This window comes from Hyperoodon ampullatus, assembly GCF_949752795.1.
Source record: "Hyperoodon ampullatus genome assembly, chromosome: 17".
Taxonomy (NCBI): Eukaryota; Metazoa; Chordata; class Mammalia; order Artiodactyla; family Ziphiidae; genus Hyperoodon; species Hyperoodon ampullatus.
Genome location: NC_136930.1, coordinates 69,063,687 through 69,090,912, shown reverse-complemented (window position 1 = coordinate 69,090,912; position 27,226 = coordinate 69,063,687). Strand labels below are relative to the sequence as shown.

General features: G+C 43.2%; 1 protein-coding gene across 1 annotated transcript; it reads left to right on the top strand.

Annotated features, from left to right (window-relative positions):
* Positions 1-951: 951 nt before the first annotated feature.
* HHLA1 (HHLA1 neighbor of OC90) lies at positions 952-27,226 on the top strand (the record flags this gene model as incomplete). Its single annotated transcript, XM_079722164.1, has 18 exons — positions 952-1,030; positions 4,130-4,189; positions 5,259-5,339; positions 5,846-5,929; positions 6,305-6,388; positions 11,179-11,262; positions 12,918-12,974; positions 13,079-13,165; positions 15,230-15,503; positions 15,556-15,869; positions 17,712-17,960; positions 18,995-19,074; positions 19,669-19,789; positions 20,630-20,698; positions 21,032-21,106; positions 22,742-22,898; positions 25,538-25,620; positions 27,183-27,226. 18 exons carry the CDS (start codon positions 952-954, stop codon positions 27,224-27,226), a joined length of 2,082 nt encoding a protein of 693 aa, XP_079578290.1.

The window sequence follows — 27,226 nt, the reverse complement described above, 5'->3', positions numbered from 1 at the left end:
TCCAGATCTATTCCATTCTGTACCACTGGCAAATTTCTACTCTTTTCAAATCAAGTCTGCACAGCCCGTATTAAATGGGTAATACATTAATACCTACACATCAAGATTGTGTAGTTATGACGTGACAGTGTGCATCAGGCAGCATCCTGTATGGTGTCTGGCGCACAGAAAGCACTCAATAAATTTTCACCATCCTTCCTATTATCTCAGCTTTGCAGCTTTTAACTGTCATACTGATTCTGCGCAGCAAATGCCCAGGTGAAAGCCTGGCACACAGTGCTGCGGTGAAGGAAAGAGAGTGTGAACACTCAAGTGTACATGTGTATTAATATTATTTTCTTATTTATAAGCAGCAGTGATGCTGTATTTGAAGGGTATTTTCCATCTAAACAGCAGGAAAACCCATGGAAGAGACACTGATTCTCCCTGCATATGCATGCACCCCTCCCATATTCCCAGACTCCCTGCAGTTATTCAGGACCACGTGAGTAATTCTGGTGGAGGCTGTAAATGAATGTAAGCATATCACTTCCTGCCAGAGCATTTAAGAGTTGGTGCATAATCCTCCAGGTCTCTCCCTTCCACTGCCACTATGAGTCAAGGACTAAGGAGGCCACAGGGATGGAGAACTACAAGAAGGTGGAACCTCCATCATCCAGGGCCCCTGAGTGAGCGTGAAGAGCAGTTCCCCACCAATATTCAGACAGCATAGATTATCAACAAGAAATTGACTTTTATGGTTGAATTAAGCCAGTGAGATTGCAGAGTTAATTTGTTACCTCAGCATAACCTAACCTATCCTAACTATACAATGGCTTTTATCAATTGTATTTCTAATGACTCCCCATGCAGTATTCTCAAGGATCTTCTGCATCAATGTGGTTAGTAATCCAGCTGGTTTCCTCCAAGTGCTTGCTTGCTTGCTTCCAGGTGGGCCAGAGTATCCAAGACATGCCAGGCTTCCTGCTACATGGTCCACTGGTAAGGCTGTGCATGGGCCTCGCATGTGTCCTGTCCCTTTACAACACAGGTGGGTCTGGTCGAAGATCAAGTGTCTGTTCTGTATACTATGTTTGGGTATTCATCGTGCTTTAGAGAATTGTAGCAGCCAGCATTTCAGTCCAGAATCCAAACGAGTTTGATAAAAATGGCAATAATAAATTCCCCATTTATTCTGTTGCAGTTGAGTCCCATTTAGGCAACAGAATTATCTTCACCTCCACTGTTACCATCCTTATCCAAAGCATCGTCTTCTCTTTGGTGGGCCACCAGGAGAGCTTTCCAAAGCAGCTCCTTGCTTCTCCTCTTGTCTCTCAATGATCCATTCTCCACTCACCAGCCTGAGCCATCTTTTCATACATTTCATTAAGCCACCCTCCCAGTCCTCCCTCATTTCTCCCTCCTCCTCCCCAAAAGTATTCAATGACTTTCTACTTTTCTTTGGATAGTATCCTAAGTCCTTTACGTGCTCTACATGGCCCAGCCCACCTCCCCATTGTCTACAGTCCCTCATATCCTTCATTCTTTATGCTCCATCACATTGGCCTTCTTTCAGTTCATAAAATAATACTCATGCCCATCTCAGATCCCGGGCTCAGGCTGTTACCTGGACACAGAATACCCCCTCAGCCAGGTACGTTCTGCTCTCACACTAAATAAAAAAGAAAAAAATTTTATTTATTTTTAATTAGTTAGTACATTCATATGGTTCAAAATGCAGAAGGTACAAAGGTGTAAAAGTTAAATGCTCCACCAGTCAGCCACTTCCTTCTCCAGAAGACACCAGTTGTACCAATTTCTTCTCTATAAGCAGGGTAATTTTCAGTAAATATTTCCCCTGTTTGGGTCTTTAATTTTCTCTTTAAGTGGGAATAATTCCTGTTTCACAGGTAATCATAAACCATGAAAAGCGATAAAATACTAAGCATGACTGAGTATGAAGAGTGATAATACCATCTACCTTAAGATTCTACTATGGTGGTCATTTTATCCAAAAAGAGAACAATAGCTTTATGTTATCTGTCCAGCAATTTATTTGAAAAATGTCTATAGCATCCTATTCAGAAATCCCTGCTTCTGGGGCATTTAGCTCACACTTCAAATATTGTTACCAAAAGCCACCCATGGGTTTGTAATTATAAAAAGAAGTGGTGGAAATAATTTTTCCTTAATGAAATGAGCAGTGTTAAGAAAGGATCTTGGTTAGGAAGACTGCAGCTCAGGGCTCATCATTCGGATTTGACAGGTGTTAAGAATCCCACAAACCCAGCAGCTTATAGCATCCCTGGAGCCTGGTAATCCAGAGCCCAGATGATTCCGGTCCCTCACCCTGACAGAGAGCTCTGCTTCCTGGTCAGGTAACAGGCGAGGTCAGCTGGTATCTCCTATAGATCTCACTGCAGCTGCTTCAGAGTAGATTGTGGGCATCAAGGGCCCCTCAGGGTGCCTGAGAGGGGAGCACCAGATGGACTCTCCCAAGCCAGGGGGGGGTTTGTTTGACAACTTCAGGCCTGCTTGGTAATAAACATCTGTCTCAGACTTCCTTTAATTGTATCGAGAACATAACCGCCACCTCCAGTAGCCGTGTTGTGTTGTAAAGAAGGACATCCACAGACTCCCCCTACCTCTAACCCCAAAGCTCTGATATTTAACCAAAAAACCCAATCATCTGTGAAAGGCCAAATTGGCTGACAATGGTTGACTGAACCTAAGTTCCAACAGGGTACATAGAAGCAGAGAGAACAACCTAAATGTTCTTCCACGAGCGAATGGATAAAGAAAATGTAGTATATACATACAGTGGAATATTATGCAGCCTTAAAAAAGAAGGGAATCCTGCCATTTGCCACAATGTGGATAAATCTTCTGCTAAGTGAGATAAACAGTCACAGAAGGACAAATACCACATGATTCTGCTTCTATGAGGAATCTAAAATCGTCAAACTCATAGAAGCAGAGAGAAGAAATGTGTTTGCCAGGGTCTGGGAGGAGGTGGACACAGGGAGACTGGCCAGATGGGGGATTTAGATACCTCACGTAACATTCTGGGTCTCAGTTTCTCATCCTTCAAAGATAGCATTGGATAAGATGAGTTTTAAGGATATTATAAATTGCTGAGGCTCTGCTTCCACGGTACTATTTTATTCGTGAAAACTTTTATTTCAGTGTCTGGAAATAAAGAAGTTAAGAAGGAAAAAGATGGGGCTTTCCTTGGTGCAATGGTAACTAGACCGGTCCTAAATCCTGACTTACTCTGTGACACTATAACACATTTTTCAGCCTCTCTGTGCCTTGGTTTTTCCATCTATAAAATGGATATAAATCACCTTCTCCAATGGAATGTGACATGAAAAAATAATCATTGCAACAATAAGAGTAACGGATGCAGTATGACTAAATGGCATCTAATTCAAAAGAGCTGACTTTTCAGGTTTTAGCTTTCCGTCACTTCCGCAGTGAGGTCTCCTCCATCCCCCAGACCAGGTTGGGTTCTCTGATAGAGGTGCTCCCAGCATCCTGCTGGTCCCTGTTTGACACTCTTCTCCTGGGATTACATGTGAATCTCCCTCCTCCCTCTGAGCCACAGACAGTAGGCTCTGTGGCCGTGGAGACTCAGTCCCTTCCTGTTGACCTCTTTATACCAAACACGTACCATACTGCTTAGCCCTAGGTGAGTATTTACCGAATGAATAAAGAACGAATGAACGCCTTTGGTATTTCAAAATTTCCTTTGACAGTGTCTTCTTTGGCAGCATGAAATTTGCTGAGTGGGCAAGTGGCCTGATATTTTGGAAGTAGGTTCTGGCCCTTCCTTACCAGGACTCAGTTGTGCACATTTAGGCAAGTTTCTTCTCCTCTCTGAGCCTTGGTTTCCCAACCCGGTAAAGAGATGGGGTGGATTAGGCTCCCTGCATGGGAATCACCTTGTCTGTTTATTAAAATATGCATTTCTAGACCACGTCCATTTCAAGGAGACTAGAATCTCAGGGGGAGGGGTCACAGTGCCCCCGGTGAGGCTGACCTTTGCTAAACCAGAGGGCAGCTGCAGTACAGACCTCAAGGCCCCTCCAGCAACGTGGAGCTGGGGTCGAAGTCTCTTCTTCTCTCCTGAAGCCTTTTCTCTTCCCAGTGCCTGGCCTCAGAGGAGAAGAGAGTAGAGAAAAGGGGGTCGCCTTTCTGGATACCACAGGTGAGTACTGCCCACCCCACCACCCCCAATGCTCCATGGGTGGCCTGGGTCACTGAGATGACTTCTCCCACCTCTTTGGACCTCCATTCTCACCCCCGCAGTGGAGCAACGTCATCCCTCCAATCCTCAGATTGCTTTAGCCACAATTATCTGAACATTAAGTAAGAGATGAAAAAGATAGTGTTTGCCAAAACATGAAGAGCAGCGTCAGGCTCTTATGTCCCCTTTGTCAACTGTTGTTTCCAAGTCTTCAGGGAATAGCTGGGAGAAGCAGCGTCTCTCCACTTGGCTGCACACTACCAGTATCTGCGCAATTGGATGGATGGATGGATGGATGGATTTAGTTAGTAATGTCTGTGACACATCCCAGACCTATTAAATCTGAATCTCTGAGGATGGAGCCCAAGCATCAGAATTGTGGAACTGGAAAAAAAATATTTCCAGTGATGCCAAGGGCCAGCCAGGATCCGAGCTCCTCTGGTTTTTTTTTTTTTTTTTTTTCGGTACACGGGCCTCTCACTGTTGTGGCTTCTCCCGTTTTGGAGCACAGGCTCCGTGGCCATGGCTCATGGGCCCAGCCGCTCCATGGCATGTGGGATCTTCCCAGACCGGGGCATGAACCCGTGTCCCTTGCATTGGCAGGTGGACTCTCAACCACTGTGCCACCAGGGAAGCCACGAGCTCCTCTGTTAGACAATGTCATTATTTATATTATACAGCACGTTGAGAACTCCTGCAAGTTCCTAGGGCTTATATTGTATATTATACATAAGCATCTACCACCAGTCTCTACTCTCTCCAAATGCGGAGATAAAATATTCCCTAAAATAAGCATTCCTTGTGTTTCACCCAAACTTCTTCTACCTACTCTTGCTTGTCACAGTATATGCCATTCGCTGTCACCTCCTGAGGACAGGAACTGCCTTTTATCTTCCAAATCCTTGCGCCCAGCACAGGGTGTGAGTTCATGTCCAAAGAGGAGGCACATCTGCCTGAATGTTGGAAATGAAGAACTTTTCCTTTTGCCAAGAAAGGCCGACTGATGACGTTATCTTTGAATCTCTCTCAGAGCTGCCTGCAATGTCGGTTGATCTGTCTGCACTTAACCTGACGGAGCTGGTGAACGGGATGCTGATCAGAGCTTTAAAAGGTAAACAATTTTTTTAAAAGCACAATCCAGGCCCGTTTTTATCTTGTTCCTGCTTCGCCTCTGGACTCTCCATGACCTGAGCAAGACCCATCACATCTCTGTGTGTCTCGGGTCCTCTGTGTTCAGAGCAGAGGATGTGTGTCCTACTTAACTCATGATGAGATTGAAAACATCCAGATGAAGTAGGATGTTTGCCAGCATTTTGAGAGCAAGCTGCACTCCAAACACAGCATCTGTGTAGGCATCTCTACTCATAACTATATTATGAGACAATTGCAAGAGTTTAAGGACATATTAGGAAATATAGCCAAGGGACATGTACTTTTGCCTTTTTTGTTTGTTTTTGGTTTGCTTTGCTTTGATTTTTGTTATTATTTTCAGTGTTTATTATTATATTTTTATTTGTTCATCGTATTATTAATTTCCATGATCCGTTTGCTAATTTCTGTTACTGTTATTATTGTTAGTGGGCATTTACTGTTTCTTTATCTCAACGTCTTTGACAGATAGCAAGAAATTTTTCTCCTTGCTGAGTGTTACTTCCTACAGCTCCTTTGCCTTCCACAAGTTTTCTGTGGCCATTTACAACAGTTAAGTGCTGGTTCTCCTTCTTTTTTTTTCTTAAATTTATTTTATTGAAGTATAGTTGATTTACGATGTTGTGTTAATTTCTGCTGTACAGCAAGGTGACTCAGTTATACATATATACATTCTTTTTCATATTCTTTTCCATTATGGTTTATCACAGGATATTGAATAGAATTCCCTGTGCTGTACAGTAGGGCCTTGTTGTTTATCTGTTCTAAATATAATAGTTTGCATCTGCTAGTCCCAAATTCCCAATCCATCCCTCTCCCATGCCCCCTCCTCCAGCTTTTCTTGGTGGCGAGAATGGTAAGCGATGGGTAGGCAGGCCAGGCTATGTGTCAGGGTTGCTATGTGCTGTGCTTCGTTTCTCTTCACAGTTTCTAACCTGAAGACTGTGGACCCGGCCAAATTCCCCACACGGTACTGCTACTGCTTGAACAACCGGACCAACGATTTATCAGGTGGGTAGAATTCACTTTGAGGCTTGCAGGCTGCCCTTATTTTGCTTGTGCCCTTTTAAATAAGGTTGAATTATTTTTTTTCTCCTTAGACTAAGATCAGAAAATGTAATGATATCTATTATGCTTAAATATGTGCACATCCATTGTCCTGGAAAGTTCCTTTCTTGATTTTCTACCCTAGAGAAATAGTTACATCTGCGCAAAGGGGCAAGAACAAAAGGTAGCAGTGTTTGAAAGCAAAAGCTGAGAACAACCTAAATATCCATCATTAGGAAAATGGCTGAATAGTCTACTGTACAGTCAAATCTTGGAAGACAGCCATAGAGAGCACATAAATGCATGCGTGTGGCCAGGTTTGGTCTATGTATGGAAATATTTCCATGACATTTTCAATTAGAAAAAGGGAGTTCAAAAATAAATAGAGTAAAATGGCATTGATGAAAAAATATATACATATTTGAACACCAGGTAGGTGATTACCTCTGAAAATAAGATTGGAGTCTGCGTGTGAAATAGAAGAGTGATGATTAAGGGGACCTGGTGTTATCTGATTTTTTTTCAAAGACAGTACATTCATGTATTACTTTTATAATTAAAAATTAAAAGTATGACATGTTCCTTATATTTATAGAATCCTGAAAAATAAAAGTGAAAATTACTCTCTCACCACTAATTCATCCATTCAGCAGTTCTTTGTTGAGCACATACTATTAGCTGGATGCTCTTCTAGGTGTGAGGGTATCACCCACACTGAAGTGGACACATCCCCTGCGCTTATGGACTTAGATTCTGTTGGAAGGGAGAGGGAGTACACGAATAAACTGAAAACACACAGTATGTTGGCTAATGGCATGACTGTGAGAACAATAAAGCAGGGGACAGGGTGATGGTGGAGGTGGCTGCTGTGTGCAGGGTGGTCAGGGAAGTCTTCTCTAATGAGGTGAGGGTTGAGGGACTACCTGCAGGCAACCTGAGAGACAGCCTTGTGGTACCTGGAGACAGAGTGTTCCAGGCAAAGGCAGAGTGAGGACCAGGAAGGCCAGCAAGTGAGCCAGAGAGCCGTGAGAAATGAGCTCAGAATTGTGGGGACAAGGCAGGAAGGGTGTTGAAGATCATGTAGAAGTTTATAGTCTGCCACAGGGATTTCCACTTTTACTCTGAATAAGAAGGAAGCCATTGTGATTGTCCACACAGAGGAGTGACGTGATCTAACTTACATTTTAAAAGAATCCCTTTGGCTGCTTGTTAAAGAATAGTCTGTAAGGGAAGCAAAGACTCAAGGTGAAAAAGGCTTCTGCTTTTTTTTCCCCTCACTTAACCTAATATTAAAAATATTTTCCATGATATTACACTCTTAGCAAACATGTGTAATGGTTACATAACCTATGAATGTGAGCATTTTCTTAGCTAGTATGCTGTTGAACTTTTGGGTGGATTCTAGGTTTTTCTTAATATTAAAAAATCCTGTATTAGACATCTTCGTGTCTAAAACATTTCCCTGTTTTAGATTACTTTCTGAGGATAGATTCCCCAAGGTGGAATTTATGGACCAAATATTGTGCACCTTTTAAAGAGGATAATGATTATTGTTTAATAAGTACTGGATGCCAGACTCTGCAATAAGTACCTAATATCCATCTTCTTATTTAACTCACCCTCTGAATCTCATCAACAAACTACATTTGGGAGGGAAAATGTTCTTCATAATCACATCTTTCTCACCATCTCATTAGCCTCAGCTAGAGGCCAAGTTTTATCTGGTGTTGAGTCCCTGCCCTGATTGTGTGAAAGATAAAAATAAAATTTAAAAATTGGAGTCACATCTGTTGGGGAATTTTGTAATTCTGTTTGGTGAGCTGAACTGTATTTTCATACACATGCAATATTTATTTGAAAATAATTGATCCATGGATCGTTACCACTGATAAAATAGCACCTTGCTCTCCTGGTAAACCACAGAAATTTTCACAAGGTTTAACCTATCACAACGTGCCTAATGCTGATTCCCCTCAAATTGCTACCTTGAGAGGCTGTACACTTCGGCCAACATCTTGCCATGGTTCAAAACCTTTGGGGAAGATGTGTTTGTGGATAATCTTCAGACATGGATTGTTTTCTGAATATTCTCAACTCTGATATATAGCCTTCCTCTGAGTGTGTTTTTCCTTAATGAAAATAGCTTAAATTTTCTTGATTTAAAAAATAATATATTGTGATGATAAAATATATTGTGATGTTAATATATTGTGATGTTAAATTTTCTTGATTTAAAAAATAATATATTGTGAACTTAAATTTTCTTGATTTAAAAATAATATATTGTGATGTTAAAAATAATATACTGTGTTGCATGGAAGGTATGATTATACCTTCCATACAACATGGAAGGTATAATCAAAATATCAGAAACACCTGATATCCCAACATCCATAGGTAATCACATTACCCAAGGTGATCTAACCCACCTCTCTCTAATTCATCTATCTAAACCATCTGTCAACTACATATCTAACCTACCTCTCTAACCTACCTACCCCATTCATCTACCCATCTATCTACCCATCCTACTGTACCTTCTCTATATTATTTAGAAACAAGCTTAAAAAACATTCCATTCAGTGATATAAATATGCTTCATCCTTCATATGAATTCATAGTATTCATTGAAAGAAAGTACCATGATATAATTTATCTCCTCCTGATGGAAACGGGTATTTTTTTTACAATTATCAGCAATGCTGTGATGAGACCCTATGTACAATCACTTGCAGTGTTTGCCCAATTATCACTGTAGGATAAAGTCCTCAAAATAGAACTGTTGTCTGACAGGAAGAGGATTTTGTGATGCTTCAAATTGCTAAAATTTCCTCTATAAATCTTGCATAAGTTTACACTTTTACCAGTAATGTTTGAAAGTGTGTGCTTTTCCACACCCTTGCCAACACTGAGTACCAAGAGACATTCTTAAATCATTACCAATTAAGACAGACAAAAAGGGTTTTTCCCCTATTTTCTATTTATATATGAAAGTAGTCAGAAATCATTCATCTGTGTATTGCTAGTAAATTAAATAGTTCATATTTTCATCAAAACAAAGAATATCTTTGAGGCAGTGATAAATGATTTTCTTCCAAGCCTAGGACCGGATTGTGAAAGCAGTTCTAAAAGGAGAGTTGACAAATATATTGAGTATGAGATTTGTATGAGCAGTGGTGGAAATTTTGGGAAGAATAGGAGCTTTAGCACAAGGCAGACCTCAGCTCAAATTCAAGCCCTGCCACATGCTCTGGGACCTTGGGAAAATTCCATCATTTCTCTGAAACTTGGGCAGAATCTGGACTCCATGCTTGGTGTCTGGGCTGCAAAGCCATGCTCAAATAGTGGATTGAAGTTTCTTGGTCTATCTATGAGTCTCTCTCTCTCTCACTAATCTCAGCTTCGGGTAGGCAGAGATGGTGTCTTAATCCTCCAGTGCCTAAAAGACGTCTGGCGTATTCCAACACTCCATGAATGTTTATTAAATGAATGAATTAATAAACAAAGGAGACTTGAGAATTAGAAAGAAAATAGATGGCATAAGTAATGAAATACTACCCCTCTTCAGTTTCTACAATGTGACTATAAACAGATTGGTCTAAAGAGACATAAAGAAGGATGCCTACCTTCTGCATGGCCACGTGTCCACACTTGTACAGGTGGCCCACCACATCTTCCTCTAGGAGACTAACCACGCACCCGTGCAAGTGTGGTAAGATGGCATGTCACCATGGTTCCGGCTCACATAGGGTAGTGCCCACCTCCTGTTGGCCTTGCATGTTATACTTTCCCCTGGTTGTCACATCATGTCTTCATGCCTCTCTGGGTTCTATATTTTCAATGGTCTGGGTTTTATATTTTCAAGTCAGCTTGCCCCGACCCCAGCTCATAACCCCATTACTGAGTAAAAGAAGAATTTAGACAAGGCATGACGGGAAACTATCCATGGGACCTCAGAAGCTTCTTTAGAAATTCACAGTTTGGGGCTCCTAGAATAAGTACTCCTTGTTTTAGAAGCCAAGAACTTGCTGGGTCCTGGAAAACCATAACTGAACAGCAGAAGAGGCAGCAGCTGTGTGGGTAGGAAGTGCATTAGGAACTTTCTTTGGTCAATGGCACCCACCATGTCAAGACCTGTTCAGAACGTGCTCAGAGAGAAAGTCCTCAAAGATTTTATAACTTGAAATGCTGTAAAATTATCTCCTCCCATCAGATTTCTGAACATGGAGGGCAGGAGAACAGCTTCCTTGTTCTATTTTGTGTAAAGTCCTTGTCTCCTTTGATAGTTCATAGTTTATAATCCACCACTAAATTTGATATCATTTTGAAAATCTGAAGTTATGTAAATTTACATCCCATGTCTGCAGGGATGCTTCCTATCCAATGAATTTGGTATTCTAAATCAATTAGACAAAATGATGGCGGGGGGGAATCAGAAAAACCATTATTCAACACTATGGTTTTGCACAGCTCTTTGGTGCTGGCAGAGGAGGATATGGGGTGGGGGGAGGGAAATGGGGGAGAAAGGAGGTTATGATGTTGGATCCAAAAGTTTTTTGCCTGCCTGAAATTAAGACTTGAAAAATAACTAGTAGTATTTCTTTTTATGATTGTTAATAATCCCCAATACACCGAACTAAATCAAACTTGTAAAATCTAATCTGAAAAATCCAAATACAATATACATTTCCCTTCAAGTCTCTGAAATTTAAACCAAGTCTCAGAAATTTAAACCTCCTCAATCTGTCTTACAGATTTCACAGCCCTACTGGTGGACTTCATTGGAAATTCTACCAGCTACCTCACAGAGATTTTAAAGTCAACCTCCATCCTCTCAGGTGTGCTCATCTTGAAAATGCTTGGCAAATTTGAGATTTGGCATTCACCATGGAATAAAACCTAGTCAACTTCCCACCCCGATCCCTACCATAGGCCGGGCTGCCAGGAACTTTAATGTAAGTGTTATTTAGACAATCAGCGTGGTACAGTTTCAACCACCAGTACAGTATTTGAAGCTTCCATCTTCCTATCAAAGCTATTCCTGGGGTCCAAAAAGTTGGAGGAAGAATCCAAGGCTCGACAATGGGGGGAGTTAGGCAGACTCAAAAAACAGCTTCTATTGGACAGCTATACTCCTATTTTAAAAATGAGAAAACTGAGATTCAGAGAGGTTGAATATTTTGCTCAAGGTTGGCTCAGAATTCAGATTTAGATCTCTATGGAGCCTAAACTCATGTCTGACATACAATTGAGAAAGATACGCTTCAGTTATAAGGTGGCTTCATATAACCCCCAGGCAATTCACATTCCCCTGGGGGCCTACTTTGAAAAGCACAGATCCAGTCAATAGCCCATCTCTTGGTCTCATCAGAAAGGTGGTGTCCTATACTGTGGAGCAACTACTGTTTTAGGAGCAGTGGGGGAGGAAGAAAGAGAAATAATAGATATATTCAGGTGACCGGGACTCTTCTAAGGGCTTCCCTCATTGGATCCTCACCACAACCATATGGGGTAGCTACTATATTTATCTCCACTTTACAGGTGAGGAAACTGTGGCACTGAGAGGTTAAGGAACTAGCCCAAGATCATTCTGCAGAGACAGAATTCTAACCCAGGTGATCTGGCTCTGAAGTCCATGCTCTTGGTCACTATTAATACATAGAGTAACAGGACAACATTAACAAGAACCATTATTACTATTATGCCTATTTACTGAGCTCTTCTACCTGCCAAGCACCATACTTAGAGCTTCACATACATTGTCTCATTGGATCATCATAGTCATCCTACCAGAGATGTCCAACCACACATCCACAGTCCTTTAGGCAGCATCTTCAGAGACAAGTATGCTTAGGAACTCAGAAGTTTTTGGATTTTTGATGGTGTAATAGGGTGTCTACACTCTACCTGAGAGAACACCTCCAGCAGCATCCACGACAGCCTGCTATAAATCAAACACATTCATATTCATTTAGCAAAATGGTTGACCCTTTACACTAAGAAGGATAGATAAACTACAATAGCCTCGCATCTGCCAATTCAGGTTTTGCCACTGAATGAGTCGGTACCAAACTCGCACAAAAACCTTCCACCTTATGGAGATTTGGGGATTTGGAAAGTGCAAATAAGGTATTGTGGGATTTGAATTTTCACCGTTTTAAAGATAGGTGAACTGAGTCTTAGAGAGGTCAAGCAGTTCATTTATGCTCACTTAACTAATCAGTACCAGAGCTAATGTTGTAATCCTGGACGCTGACCCGAGGGGATCTGCCCTTAGCCATTACATTATACTGCACCTTCTCTCCATCAGAAAAATTAAAATCAGAAACTCGGGGCTGACTGAAAATCAGGGCTCCTAAATAAGGACCTTGTTAGCTTTATTTTCCTATAGCATCCAGAGCTAGAGATTTCCAGCTTAATTTTCATTTCAACCAAAGACTTAACAGCTTCAGACCCATTGCTAAGTCCTGTTGTATCCTGGTCTGTCTTGCAGTGAGTCAAGCGAATGAATCTGACTGCATCTTCATCTGTGTGATGTCAGGAAAGTCAGGTGAACCACCAGCCATTCTTTGACAAGCTCTCTGAGCTGAGAATTAAACACAGCCCTCCAGCAGGTGAGCCCAAGATTTGACCCTGTTGGTGTGGTTCTTGCAGGAAGGAATCTTTCTGACTTCTGGGAGATGGCGGAAAAATCTCCTGTTATCAATTACACATTTACCAGCAGCATGTCTGGTGTTCTGGGTGAGTGTAACCCTCCCAAACTCCTACTATAGAGTCTCCAGACCAGGGTCCCAGCTAACAAGCTGAAGACTGAATGCTGCCCTCAGATATTTTATTTAGCTGTACTGTGTTAAAATCAGAGGATTTCATCATTAAAATTTTTTGAATTTCTAGATTTTTTTTCTTTTTGGCAAAAGATCGGGTAGCCCTGGACCCTCCCCCTCCCCCATGGCAACTGGGGTTGAGTTGCCATCCTCCCCATTAGGAGAGACACCTTTCTCCTCTTTTCCATAGCCCTCACTTCTCCCTGTTGCCTTGCACTTTCTTCTCATATAAACTACCTGTTTTTGTAGGTATTTGAATTTGTGACCCTCTTGTAGACATTGCCACTCCATAATACTCAGACTGTACCCAACCATCCTCTACCCCTCCACACACATCTACCCATCTTCCTGCCTTTTCTCTGGCATCAGGTGGCATTTTTTGGAACCACCTTAAAGCCATCTTTCTCCCCTATACTTATGTGTCATTTCTAGCTGAATAAAGTTTCTGGAATCTGGCTGGTCTTCCAAGATCATCATCTGTTGCTATGACTAACTTAGTTCAAGTCCTTGTCATCTATCTTTACTATAATAGCCTCTGAACCAATCTCCTTTGACCTAGTCTCTTATTTCTCTGAAATATCCATCCATTGTCATAAGAGTGATAAAATAATTAGGTTATGCCTCTTCATAGCTCAGAACTCCTAAGTCAGCAGCAGAGGGTCTGAAGTCCTTAGCATTGACTATACATTTGTCTGTCATCAAGCCCACCCTACCTACTCTCTTTTACATAAATCTTCTGCTAAAACTCCACTGAAATCCCTGCCCTCCTTGCAGACGGCATACATCTCCATGTCCCTGCAACTTTGCTCATGCTATTATACCAGAATGGAACTTCCCTACTTTTCCATATTTCAGAATCCAATTTGTCTGTCAATGGCCAGCTCATCTGCTGCATCCTCTTCCCAAAAAATCCCCCAGTCAAAATTAGTCTTCTGTCTTCTATGATTCTACAACACACACTTATAAGTCATTTGGACTGTTACTCCAGGTTGTATCACAGATGACTTTATCTGTGTGTCTCCTCACTGAATCATACTTGAAGGCAGACACCATCTTCTTCATCTCCATAGTCTGCTTTCCCCTCAGTGCCTCACACTGTACTTTGCACATAGTAGGTTTATTGGAGTGAAATGAAGTTTACAATCAACCTCCAATTCCACTCCAGTGGGCTGCCTGGGTTGGTATTTATTGTAGGGCATCTCTTAGTTATGTCAAGGAAGGAACTTCAACTGTATGGAATAAGGCTGCTTGATAAGGAGAAGAAATGGGTATTTGGTGGGTTCCCCTCACCTACCCAATTCTGAGGACAATCTGAGGGTTGAGTCAATCTCACTTCTTCGGAGAGTCCTTTCATGACTTTCTGACCCCCAGTCTCAATTATGTCTCCCCTTTTGTGCTCCTGTAAAGTTTTCCCAGCAACAACTGCTTGAGAAGAGAGAACATATGAACAAGTTGACTCAAAATTGATGTGTTTGATAGCCAGTCACCTGGCTGAGTGATAGTTTGATTGGCAGGCACTCAGTCCCACATGCTTCAATCTGAGAGCAAGGACCAGGCTTCTGGTGCATGTGGGGTGATACTGAGCTCAAAAGTAAGGCAGGAGAGAGGAAATGAGGCTGCAGGGCCACCTTCTGCAATTGCACTGGTTGTGCCCGACACACAGTTACCTGCCAAAGGGGCAAGTAGGGACCGAAATCCCACCTGTCTGCAGGCCAGGCTTTGTCCACCCAGAGGAGGGGACCTTATGGGCTAGTGAGAGCCTGTCCTATCCTAACATGCAGCCTCCGTCCCCTAAGCCTTCCCGAGGTAGGCTTAATGAACACTTGGACCTCTTCCTCCTTTTCCTCATGGAGCATCCAAGGGCACTGTGTAGATCTCCTTCTGAATTAAGCCTTCCTTCTGTCTCTGTGGGGGGCCATCTTTCCAGTGGGTTTCTTACTGGCAGCCCCTAGTTGCCCCAAATTTCACCTCTGGCCCCTAGTCATACCCACAGGGCACATGAGCAAACCTAATCCCTCTTCCTGGGACCAGTGCCAGAGCTGTGGAGGGGTTGAGGGTTGTGAAGTGGGCAAGGACCCTGACAGGATCCAGGTTCTGTTCAGGAAACACCTCAGGTGTCTGATGCTTTCTGGCCTGACAGCTTTGCATTCTGTGCACATTGCTTTTGCCCATGGCATTTTCACCCCTCGATACTTTAGCTTAATCTGTCGTTCAAGGAGAAACCCTCCTCTTGGTGACGTAACGTACTGCTCCGAGTAAGGTTTGAATCTCTGCATTCTGTATATTTTCTGTCCAATGATCTTTCAGTGGCTCGACAGTTCTCTGTGTGCGAACTGTCAAGCATAGTAAAGCTGCCATTGACTGTCTCCTTGAATGTGCAGCTACCAGCGGGATGGCCCTGACTTCACAGCTCACACCCACAAGCCAGCAAACGCTACCAAGGTCAAGCCCCCCACATGGATCCCAGGACGCTGGAGTGTCTGCTCTGAGAAGCTCTCCCAGGACAGAGACAACTTCTCCTTCAGAGGGAGAGCAGACCATGAACACAAACAAGCATCCTGAGGGTCATAGCAGAGCCCTGGCCACCCTGGACAGAACCTCTCCCACCCTCCCAGCCTGGGGTGAGATTTTTCACCCCGTCCTCTCCTGTCCTGTTTCTCCCCGCACTTCCCTCTAGGCTCAGATAAATAAGTGAAATCCTTCCTTTATCCCTTCTCCACCAACCTCTTTGTTCAGCAGCCCTTTAATAAGAAATAGATGTGAACCAATATGGGTATGATACCTATAAGCAAAGGCAACAAATGTCACTGGCATAATGTCTTTCTAACATTTGATTTTATAATTTTTTATTATGAAATAGTTTAAGACTCACAGGAAGCTGCAAAAATAGTACAAAATTCCCTCATACCCTTCACCCAGCATCCCCCAATAGTAATATAAATGTGGTATATGGTAACATCAGGTATTTTCATTTTAACAGAGCAGGTAGCAATATCCTGAAATTCACACTAAATGGTGAAACGCAGTCAACATTGTATGGTGGGCAGGGTTAGGTTAATTTTAGCTGGCTGGATAATGTTGTCAAGAATATGTTAATGACTTGATGCCAGAGTAAAAAGCTGCTGCTGCTGACCTGCTGAGAAGCTCTTCTTTTCCCATCATTTCTGTGGACACTGATCAGTGGTGTTGTCACTGAAGATGTAAAAGGCATGCTTATCCTATGTGGAATAAGATACAGCTGAGATAACTCTTTCATTAAAAGACGATTATGTCTCAATGAGTTCCAACAATGGACCACAGTCATCAGAATACATTCATTCATTCATTCACTCATCGATATGTATATTTAATATCAGACCCCAGGCTAGCTGTCAAAAAACACAGCTCTATCAATGTTCTCTTTCCTTCCTGAGCTCTCAGATCTGGGAGAGAGACACAGACAAGTAAACTGATAGTTATTATCCAGCCTACAAAGAGCTATTGTCTTGGAAAGCCCAGAGAGGGGGCTCCCCTGAGGAGCTTGAGAACTGATAAAAGTCAAGCAGATAGGGAAACCAGAATGAGGAAAAGGAATCAGATTCACTAACTAGAAATTTTTTAGTAATATATCCACATCAAGACAATTATACAAAATTAGAAAGCTTTCCAGTATAATATGAAAAAAGCTGTGATTGCTAGTGGCAAGAAAAATCATAAAATATCTAGCTATCACTCTGAGAGGGAAAGTGCTAGTTTTGCATGAGAAAAATTACAAAACTTTCAAGAGAATAATAGAAGCATATTTAAATAAATAAAGGGTTATACCATGTTCTGGATGAGAAATCGGAATAGTTTTTAAATGGCAACTGTTCCCAACTTAACTTATAGATTTAAAATCCTCCCAGGGGATAAGTTTTGTACAACCTGAAAAAAATTTATTTTAATTCTTAACATGGGATTGGACGAGTGAAAACATCTGGCAATTGTTTAAAAGACCAGTGAGGGAAGACTTGTCTTAATAACCGTCCTGTGATATTGTCAGTCAAGCATCATCATTATCATCACTGCCATTTCAGTGGTAAAGCTGAGAAGAGTTTAGTAACTTGCCCCAGTGTTCACAGCATGGAGGAGGTGGGGCCAGAACTTACACCTCCAGGTCCCCTTACCTTAAACCTTTCCACTGTATCTCATGATTAGAATCGTATTTCTTAAATTTGACAGTGTCTACTGTCCTCTGGACACACACCCTAGCTGATTGTTCAGCGTCCTAGGAATTTGGAGAATTTTTTTAAATTAGTAGTTAGGAAAACAAAGTTTAGTGTGGTCCCCTTATTCCAATTCAGGGTAGGGTTGAAGTCCCTGGATTATCTATATTATGAATGTGCCTTGCATGTACCCCTTGATTATACGTCAATGTCTTGTCAATGTTACATCTGAATCAAAGCAGTCAAGCAGTAAGTGCCCTGTTACTGTCACTTGTGCAGCTACCAGGAAGGTGGCTGGAACTCCATGGGTGACAGCCCGCAGGCAGGCATGGGCTTCCACACTACCTGTGCCCTGGGCTCAGGCCACCAGTGAGAAAACACGTGGAGGGCTTCCCTGGGAAATACTTTCCTCCCTGCGGACATCTCCTGCAGAGGCCAAGAAGGCCACGAACACACGAAGCTTTTCCGAGACTCCTGCCAGGACAGCGGCCGTGCCTGGCAGCCCACCAGGGACCAGCCCAACCTCAGGTAAGAGAGGATGCTCACTCCTATGCCACTAATTACATATACAAATATAGTGATATGCACATTAAAATGTAATCATATAATATGAGGAAGGCCTGAGCTCTGAAAAACTGTGTGATTCCAATTTTGTGTTTGTCTATGTATTTATGTGTGTATGCGTGTGCACGTGTGATACAGATATACAGAAAATAAAAAATCAACCAAAGTAAGACAAAAGAAATTCACATGTTAACCTTGACTATATCTGGGAAGTATCAATAGATAAGATTTGATTTTTCTTCACTTCGGTGTCATGAATTTTCCATATTTTCTACTCCTAGAATCAGACAAACATGGTTTACGTGTTTTTAAAATCACTTCCTCTGATCTCTGTAGCCAGAGGCCCTTCTTCTATGCTTCTGTTTTCAATGGATCGTAACATTCATCACTGCTGTGCTGTTAGGGGCCGTGAACTTGACCTTTCTCCCCTCTGGACTATGCTCTCTTTAAAGGCCTGTGTCTTTACTCTCCAGTTCCCATGAAGCCCAGCAGACATTCAGTAAAAGCTTGCTGAATTGCCTGAATTTCTGAAGAAGTAGAGAGGAAGAAGTAAGTGAATTTCAAAGGGTGCAAATGTAAAGTCTTAACTTTAGGTGCAAAATCGCAATTGCACAAACAGGTCTGGGAATGCAACTGATAGCTTAAATCAGAGAAACACCTGACATAATGGCATCGGGAAAAATACAGGCTAACATGCTCGGGTTTGGCCAACAGGCAACAGCAGCCAGCAGAGACCTGAGGCTTTGAGCTCTTGCCTTTATTTCAGACAAAGTAGTGTTGAAATCTTGACTCCACCACTGCTGTCTCCTTAGGCAGTTCTTTTGATTTCTCTGAGTCCTGGTTTTCTCATCTTCGAAATGGGGAAGGTGATGCTTACTTTTCAGAGTGGCTGTGCTGATTCAGTTAAGTGATGTCTGTAAGGTGTTCAGCTCCACACGGAACACCTTGGAATCACTCAATCAATGGCAACGCCTACTGCCCTGTCCTACTGCCCCCAGGCGACAGCGTAGCAGCCAGCTTCAGGACACGTGCTCAGGAGGGTAGTGGCAAAGCGGATGTCAACCAGAGGAGAGCATGTGTCTGCTTTTGCCCTCAGCCCCTTGCAGCTCTAATCCTCTGTGATTCTGCAGTCATTTAGTTAAACTGTGAACAATGACCACAGACAAGTCAGCTCTGTGTTTGGGTTAGGGTTAAGGCTGCTAATATTCCAGAACTACACAGAAACACACCCAGGCAGCAAGCGTCAGCGGTGCCTTCTGTATTCAGGGGCTTACAGTCAGTGCCTGGAGGGGAATCCAGAGAGGATGCTGAAGGCTTCCCTGGTGGAGCAGTGGTTAAGAATCCACCAGCCAATGCAGGGGACATGGGTTCAAGCCCTGGTTGGGGAAGATCCCACATGCCGCGGAGCAACAAAGCCTGTGCGCCACAACTACTGAAGTCCACGCACCTAGAGCCCGTGCTCCGCAACAAGAGAAGCTGCCGCAATGAGAAGCCCGCGCAACGCAAGAGTAGACCCCGCTCGCCGCAACTAGAGAAAGTGCGCGCGCAGCAACCAAGACCCAACGCAGCCAAAAATAAATAAATAAAATAAATAACAAAAAACAAAGAGGTTGCTGACCTACTCTGAGAAAACGACCAGGTCGCCCCCTGACGTTGGGCCTCCTGCCCACAGTTATCTGTTTGTAAGTGTGTCATGCGGCCCATCTCTGCTGCTGAGGCAGTTGAACTCAATGCTGCCACACCCACCATCCTAGCAGAGGAGCCTAATAAGGAACAAGCAGGACTGCAACACTGTACTGGGTCCAGCCCAGGCTCTGAGACCTCACCCCACCCCTCCACATCTTCCTTCAGACTCCAGCCATAGCAAACGGCCTTCCACTCACCACTCTGAGTCTTTGCTTATTACGCGCTTTCCTCTGCTTGGAAGGCCTGTTCCCTTCACCTGCGGCTATGCTTTCTCCATCCCAGAGAAGATGTCACCTGCCCCATCCCCCATCCCCATGCTCATGTTGCACCCCCAGCCTCACCCCTTTCCTTTCCGCTTAACCACACGAGTGAAAGTGCCTGTTTCCTCTTCCTCTCCCTCATTTTCTATAAGAAGGCTGCTTTGCTGGTTTTGCCAGAGGCATGCATCTTGACAGCAGGATCACTTCCCAAAGTGGTCCTTCAGTCAGAACTTCATGAACAGGATCAAAAGAATTGTTGAGATGAGCCTACATTCTCTCATGATGATGCTGGGCAGTGTGTAGGGGTGGGGATGGAGTAAGTGTGCACACCGGACTCAGGTAAATGAAGAGCCTCTCCTGTCCTCTTGGCCTAGGAGCACCGTGCTGGGACATGGCCCATGCAAGTCCACTCCTCTCCCATTTCATACCAGTGTTAGCGGGTTTCCAGTGGCACCGACACACTGTATCACAGTTACTGATGGGACTTGGCCATTTCCTCATCAACATTGGGGGTGCCTCCATTGTAGAGTCTATTTCTTACTCATTTCTGCATCCTCAGCAACCCCCAGCTACCTGGCTTGATAACCAGCAGTGGATGAACAGGGCAGGACTGGTGGCCGGGGGCCTCTTCTGCTCATGCATCCCTTTGAAGAAACTCAAGCTCACCACTCTCTCCTCTCATCCCAGGCCCATTCACCCCTGGCACACAGACTCCAAGTCCTACCAAGGCTCCGGCCCCCAGATATCCACAGGCAGGTAAGAATGTGGCCCTGGAAAGAGGAACCCAATACCCCAGGTGGAAAATATTGTTTAGGGGCAGGGGCGTGATGGGACAGGGGTGCCTGTAGGCCGACGAAGCTTGTTATTGTATTTTATTGGTTCTAGCAGGAGGAGAGGCAGGAGAACTAAGTCTTGTTGTGCTATTAAATCACCCTATGATGTTGCATAGATCACTTTCTCTTTCTTGACTACAATCTCCCTATGGATTTATAGAACTCTTTATCTTTAAGATGCCATGATTCTCTGCTTGTGTGTATACCCCAGGTCCATTTCACCTTGACCTTTGCGAGGCCATTGTTGTCCTTGCAGGTGATCTCCCTGCTGTGTGGCCCTTTACCCCTGGAGAAGAGCCAGTCCTCGTCCCAGGACTCCACCAGGTTTCAAGTACGTACCAGTGCCCTGTCGCTCCTATAGCTTTTGTTTGTTTTGGACGAAGTTGTGTAGTAGAATAAAAAGAGGTTTGTTTGATAAATTTAGATTCAGACTCCTGGGATTAAACCCTAGCTCTGCTATTTACTGGTGAGGTAACCTCCTGCACTCAAATTCCAGAATTCAGTTTCCTCCACTGTAAAGCAAGAATAATAACAATTATCATGGGCATTAAAAATGTATTTTCTCTGCAGCATTTTGTGCTAGGTAAGATAATGTGTGTGGAAGAGATGTGGAACTGGAGAGCTCCATATAACTTAATTCAATCAACTTTTTTTGAATGGGCACCCATTGAGAATGTGCTGTACACCTTATAAATGGAAGCTGTTCTTACAATGAGCATGCTGTCAGCAGAAAGAGGGGAAGGAAAAAAAGATGACTCCAAAAGTCCACCCCCAGCCACTGGGTGCCATTTACTTCTATTCCCTGTGGACATTCCTGGACACTTCATTCTTACAGAATTCTAGGGGAATCCCTCCCCTGGGCTTGGATGTGGGTTTTCAGGACTGTGACAGAGGCTCAGGACTGGAGTTTCTGGGGTTTAGGCTGCATTTTTCCAATTTTTGGATGCCAAACTCTCCTTTTTTCCTGTGGAGCCAGTTTCCATGAGAGAGAAATTGACACAAAGTGAGTCCTTCAAAGCTGGTTGAGTCCTCAGGCCCCTCCCACTCCTAGATGCCTTTCAATATTATTTTCCTGAATGTTCCTGGACCTGAATGTTCTAGTCATATGTCAACGGGGCATTATTAAATTGCTGGACCCTGCACCGTCTCCTTTTTCATATCACCTAAGATCTGCCTCAGCCCCATACTCAACCTGCAGTGAATGGTGAATGGACCTTTCAGACACAAAGACGTGATTATGCTACCACAGGAAATTATAGCCCTGTTTTCTCCAGGTTCTAAAGAAACACAGGAGTGGTGCAGATGTGGGCAGTCATCAGACTGAGCTTTAACAAACAAGTTGACTATATTTATCTGTACCTTTATCTATATCTTTAACTGTATCTATATCTATATATCTATCTCTGTATGGCTCCATCCATCCATCCATCCATTGTCCCATCCATCTAATGAGAAATATAAAATTTCTCATTAGAACTTTTATTTATTTATTTATTTGTTTATTTTTTTTGCGGTACGCAGGCCTCTCACTGCTGTGGCCTCTCCCCTTGTGGAGCACAGGCTCCGGACGCGCAGGCTCAGCGGCCATGGCTCACGGGCCCAGCCGCTCCGCGGCATGTGGGATCCTCCCAGACCGGGGCACGAACCCGTGTCCCCTGCATCGGCAGGCAGACTCTCAACCACTGTGCCACCAGGGAAGCCCAGAACTTTTATTTTTAATAAAATTTCAGTGAGACCGTCTCTGATTTCTTCCAGAAACCAGACCACCTCCCCCTTTCTCTACCTACCTCTGGGAAGTCTCACAGCAGCTTTACCAGACATGGTGAAGCAAGGCCATGTTTACCTGTTGGTCTCAAGCTACCTGAGATCAGGGGCAAGACAGTATTCACTCAGCACAGTCCCTAACAAAGGGAAGATGCTTGCTAAATTCATGTTGATGTGAATTGTCTGGGATTGCATCTTCTAGGGTGTCCTGAGCCGCTCCTCAAGGAGGGGGCCATGATCTCTGCTCCTCTTACGCTGGCCATCCAGAAGCTTAACCCTTGCCTGATGGAGCTGTGCCGCTTTTTCCAGCAATGCCTCTGCATGAGCCAGAAGAGAGACCCCAGGATGGAGGCAGTGAGGTAACCTGAACCACTCACTGCTTTTTACATCCAGTATTTACAGGCTTCTGCTTCTGCTTGACTCCTCTGCAGGCCACTAAGTGATGAGGCATTAAGTAATCCACACACAGATGACAGGGGTACCTCAAGGAATGCACACTCCTGTGAGTCCTCTATTGCACTGTCACCTCCTTGAGAACCAGGATGAAACCTCATTCATTTCTGGGTCCCCAGAGCCAAGGGTGGGCCACGACACAGTCAGTGCTGTCAAGTTGACTTGTGTTGTGTCACATCTGCTGGAATAATTACGCTGGAATAATTACAGAGGATTTTGAGTGGTCCCAGAACCCCAATGCCCTCAGCCTGGCACGATTTGCTAGAAGAGACTAATCAGAGGTTATGTCCACCTAAATTCCAGTTTTTTCATAAATCCCTAGCAGTCATTTGCTGACTCAATAATAAAGATGTAAAAGGAAAATTAGAAGGCAGACCCCATCTTATATTAAGAAGGACTAGGTGTGGATGTTTTCCTGGCCAGGAAACATTTCCCTTTCTTCTGGGATTTATCCTTGTCTGTAAACCCAGAGCCAAACAAGGTAGATGAATATTTCTGCTCCAATAGTAGGAGGCCAGTCTCTCAGATCTTTAAAGTTATCTTCAAAGTCTACGTATGAGATCTTTCAGCTTTTTAAATGCCCATTATCCAAGGGCTCTGAGCCCCAAGTTCAGGTTGGCAACCTTTTACCATCACTCTTTTCTGGCCCTGGTCTTGGATCTCCCAATCAGAGTGGATGCTTCTTCCACCCAGAGAGGGAGATATGCAAGGTTCGTAGACCTGAAGGTGTTAGCCAGCAAGGTGGAGGCATTTCTCCACAGCACAGGCTGATCCTAAAGAAGAGGACATTTTGCAACAATACTTCCCTACTTGATCAGCCCACTATTCCTTCCTGCTTTCTCTATCAAGCTCTTTGTATCAATAACAAGTGTCAAGGCTCCACTATGTATCAATTTAACACTGAGCTGAGCCAGCAGGATATAGAGACAAATCAGAAATAAACCCAGAAACTGAGGATTTCATAGTTGGGGGGAATAAATGGTCATAAACACACATTAAAATATGACATAGTAAGTGACAAAATCAAGTCACACACACAGGCAAAACCTATTAATCTCATACCCTTGGAAGAAAATCAAATTTGAACCATCCATATTGCATATTTGCTGGAAGGATAATGAGGAAGGCAGACATTTCCAGAAAGAAATTTGAGTTTATATTTAGAGAAATGAAGCATCTGTAAAACTGAGCTTATCCCTTCGTTTCCCTTTAAGTGAATAGTGAATTGTTCTATAATCGTATAGTAAGCATTGAATATGGGATAAGAATAACAGAGTAGGAGGCTGTCATTACTCAGTGTGCTTGTTGAATAGGACGGCCCATGTGGCCAAAAAAAAATCGTGGTTTAGGGGGGCAGTTGGTCATGTGAAGAGACAAATTACAAAGAATTGTGACAGAGGCTATAGCAGATACAAGCTCTGCTATACAAGCTTGTATAGCAGAATACGAGCCATGGGACCCCAGAGGAAATAACTAATAGGGCTTATGGAGGAATAGGAGTTTGTTAGGCAAAAAATGGGAGAGGCCACTCCAGGCAAAAAAGGTGGAGAGTGAGAGGCAGACTGGAACATCTCAGAACCACGGAGAGTTCCATGTGGCTACAGCAAAAACGGGAGGCCACTGTCCCAGCATATGTCCTTATTCAGGAGACCTTGCCCTTCCCAACATCTACTTGGGTCTTGCAAATGAGTTTTGACTTTTCCCAGAGTTCCAGCAGCAACATCTCTGTGCCTCAGTTTCCAGAGTTTTATAGTGTCGTGTAAATTGAGGGTGACACAACCTGGGGAATATTTACAGCCAGCTTTACATGAGCAATTGGTTGCTCCCCAGAATATGCGAGAATCACAGAATGATACAGATGGAAGAGAAGTTAGAGAATATTTAGCCCAACCTCCTCAAAGCTCAGGCGAAGGATTGAAAGGGAATCGGATTCCCAAGAGTCCTATGTGAAGCCAGTGACACAGCCTGTCCTGAAAACTCTTCTTCCTAATGACATGCGTGGCCTTTTCACTGAAGCCTTTTCAAGCAATCCCTGTGGCCACCAGCCAAGAGCAGGATATTATTTTGCTAAGTATTTGCTACATTGTTGACTCTAACAGCCCTGCACTCTCACTCCACCTCACACAAAAATAAATAAATGAACATCATCATTGATCCAGCACCTATGATAAGCCCGGCACTGTCGGGGAACTTTGCCAATGTTATCTCATGTCATCCTCAGGATACCCTATGAGTGTAGATTCTATTATTGACTCTCGTTTATATATGAAAAAACCAAGGCCCAGAGAATTAAGTAATCAGCCTGAAAGTCATACATTCTAGTAAGTCATGATGGTGGAACTAAAAATAAGTCTTTCTGACTCTGAAGTCTAAGCTTTTTCCTACTCAGACTCATTCTCTACCTCTCCTCCCACAGCCTATAAAGATGGAGAGGGAGTTCCTTGCTATGAATAATTAGCCATTATGACTTTTTTTTTTTAGTATGGTTCTCTTCTTATAGCCACAAAGGATAGTAATTGTGTTCCACCCTGATTTAAATCTTTAGGTATTGTCTTGAATACTATTCCTGGTTTCTGAAGAATGCAACATACATCTGTCAGAGGGTGAAAAGGATGCTCCACTCACACAGTAAGTACACAGCCGGACTGTATTGTAAATCGCATTCTATGGAAAGGTTCTAGAACTCTGAGTGATGTTCCTGCCTTAGCATGGGGTCAGTAGGAGGAAGTATAACTCATCTTGTGATCATGAATCCTAGACAAAAAGAGTCTAGGGTATTTCTGAATCCCCTTCACCTAACAGTTTGGAAAAAAAAAAAATGCAGGAGTCAGCCCAGCCAAACACTGTTGCTTTCTCTGTGTTCTTGGGCAAGCTTCTTCTCCTCTCTGAGTCCCCATGTAAGCTCAAAAGACAAAGACAAATAAAACGGGAGACAATCACCAGGTAAGCACTCAAATTCCTGACCAAAGCAAAATGTGTACAAATAATTCAAGAAGAAGAAGGCAGCTTGATGTGCTAGAAGCAGATGTGTATGGTACCTCGGTCCTTGTCCTCATGGCACCTGAGCCCCATTTATTCTCAGAGATGCCAGACATCTTTTTTTTCCCTTCTACTCCTGCTGACAAAAGTGGCTAACGTAGGCTGTCTGTTCCCAAAACCAATAGTTTGGCCATTGTATTGCGCCATCTTCCAGAACTGTCTGGTCAAGGGACTCTGGCTTTCTGAAAAGCATGGAACCAGGTTGAACTCTGTGAAAAATCCTTTCTAAGTATAACCCAAATATAAGCCAGGTGGTCATACGGCCATGCTTTACATAACAACAAACAATCAAACAAAAAACAATTTAGCTGCTCAGTCCTTCCTTGTGGCTTTTGAAAAATATCAAATGAGATCCATGATAACACTTCTTAGGCACTCTTCTTATCCTTTTTGCCCCTCCATTATCTCTCACTTCCTACAAGCTACCATCTCAAAACCTCTCTTTAGGCTTCATTTTCCAATGTATCCCTCAATAACTTTCCTAAAATCAAGCTTTCTGGCCCTTTCTCTGTTTCCATATATCTCCTCTGATTATTTTCTTTTCATTTTGCCTTTCACTTTTTTATCTCTCAAACACAGCTTCCTTATTTCTTATACAAATCCATCAGCCCCCTTCCGCCGTCTTTTCCTTCCACCGTCACCTTTATTCTGCATCATAAAAACCAAGCATTTGGACTGGGGGTGTTGGAGGAGCTCAGTAGTCAAAAATAGAAATCTATTTACCTGGTGTGGGGAGAGGGAATAGGAAATCTTGCAAACTGCTTATTGACTAGCTCTTCTATTATCCTCACCACATTAAAATCTCCACACAAACAGCATTTTACATTTACAGAACATCATAATGAGTTCAGATTAGCATTGTGCAAACTAGGGAGATGAGGTTGGTACAGCTGGGTGTTAGAAAAACATCACTGGGCAGAGACTGACGAAATGAGGCTTTGCTCTCAACACGACTTTCCTGCTAACTAGCAAGGGGGTCTTGCACGAGTTCCTTCATTCTCTGCCGTTGACTCTGAGTAACACCCTGTTCTGTGCACTGCCATATACTGGTCCCCTGGGAAGAGCCTGAGCCATCGCTGGTGCTGTCAGAATTTTTGTCTCTGTAGCATTTCCTTCTCCATACCATGAGTTCCCTCTCTTTTTTTTTCCAGCCTTAAAACAAATATGCCTCGAGAACATCTGCAAGTCTGTTTGA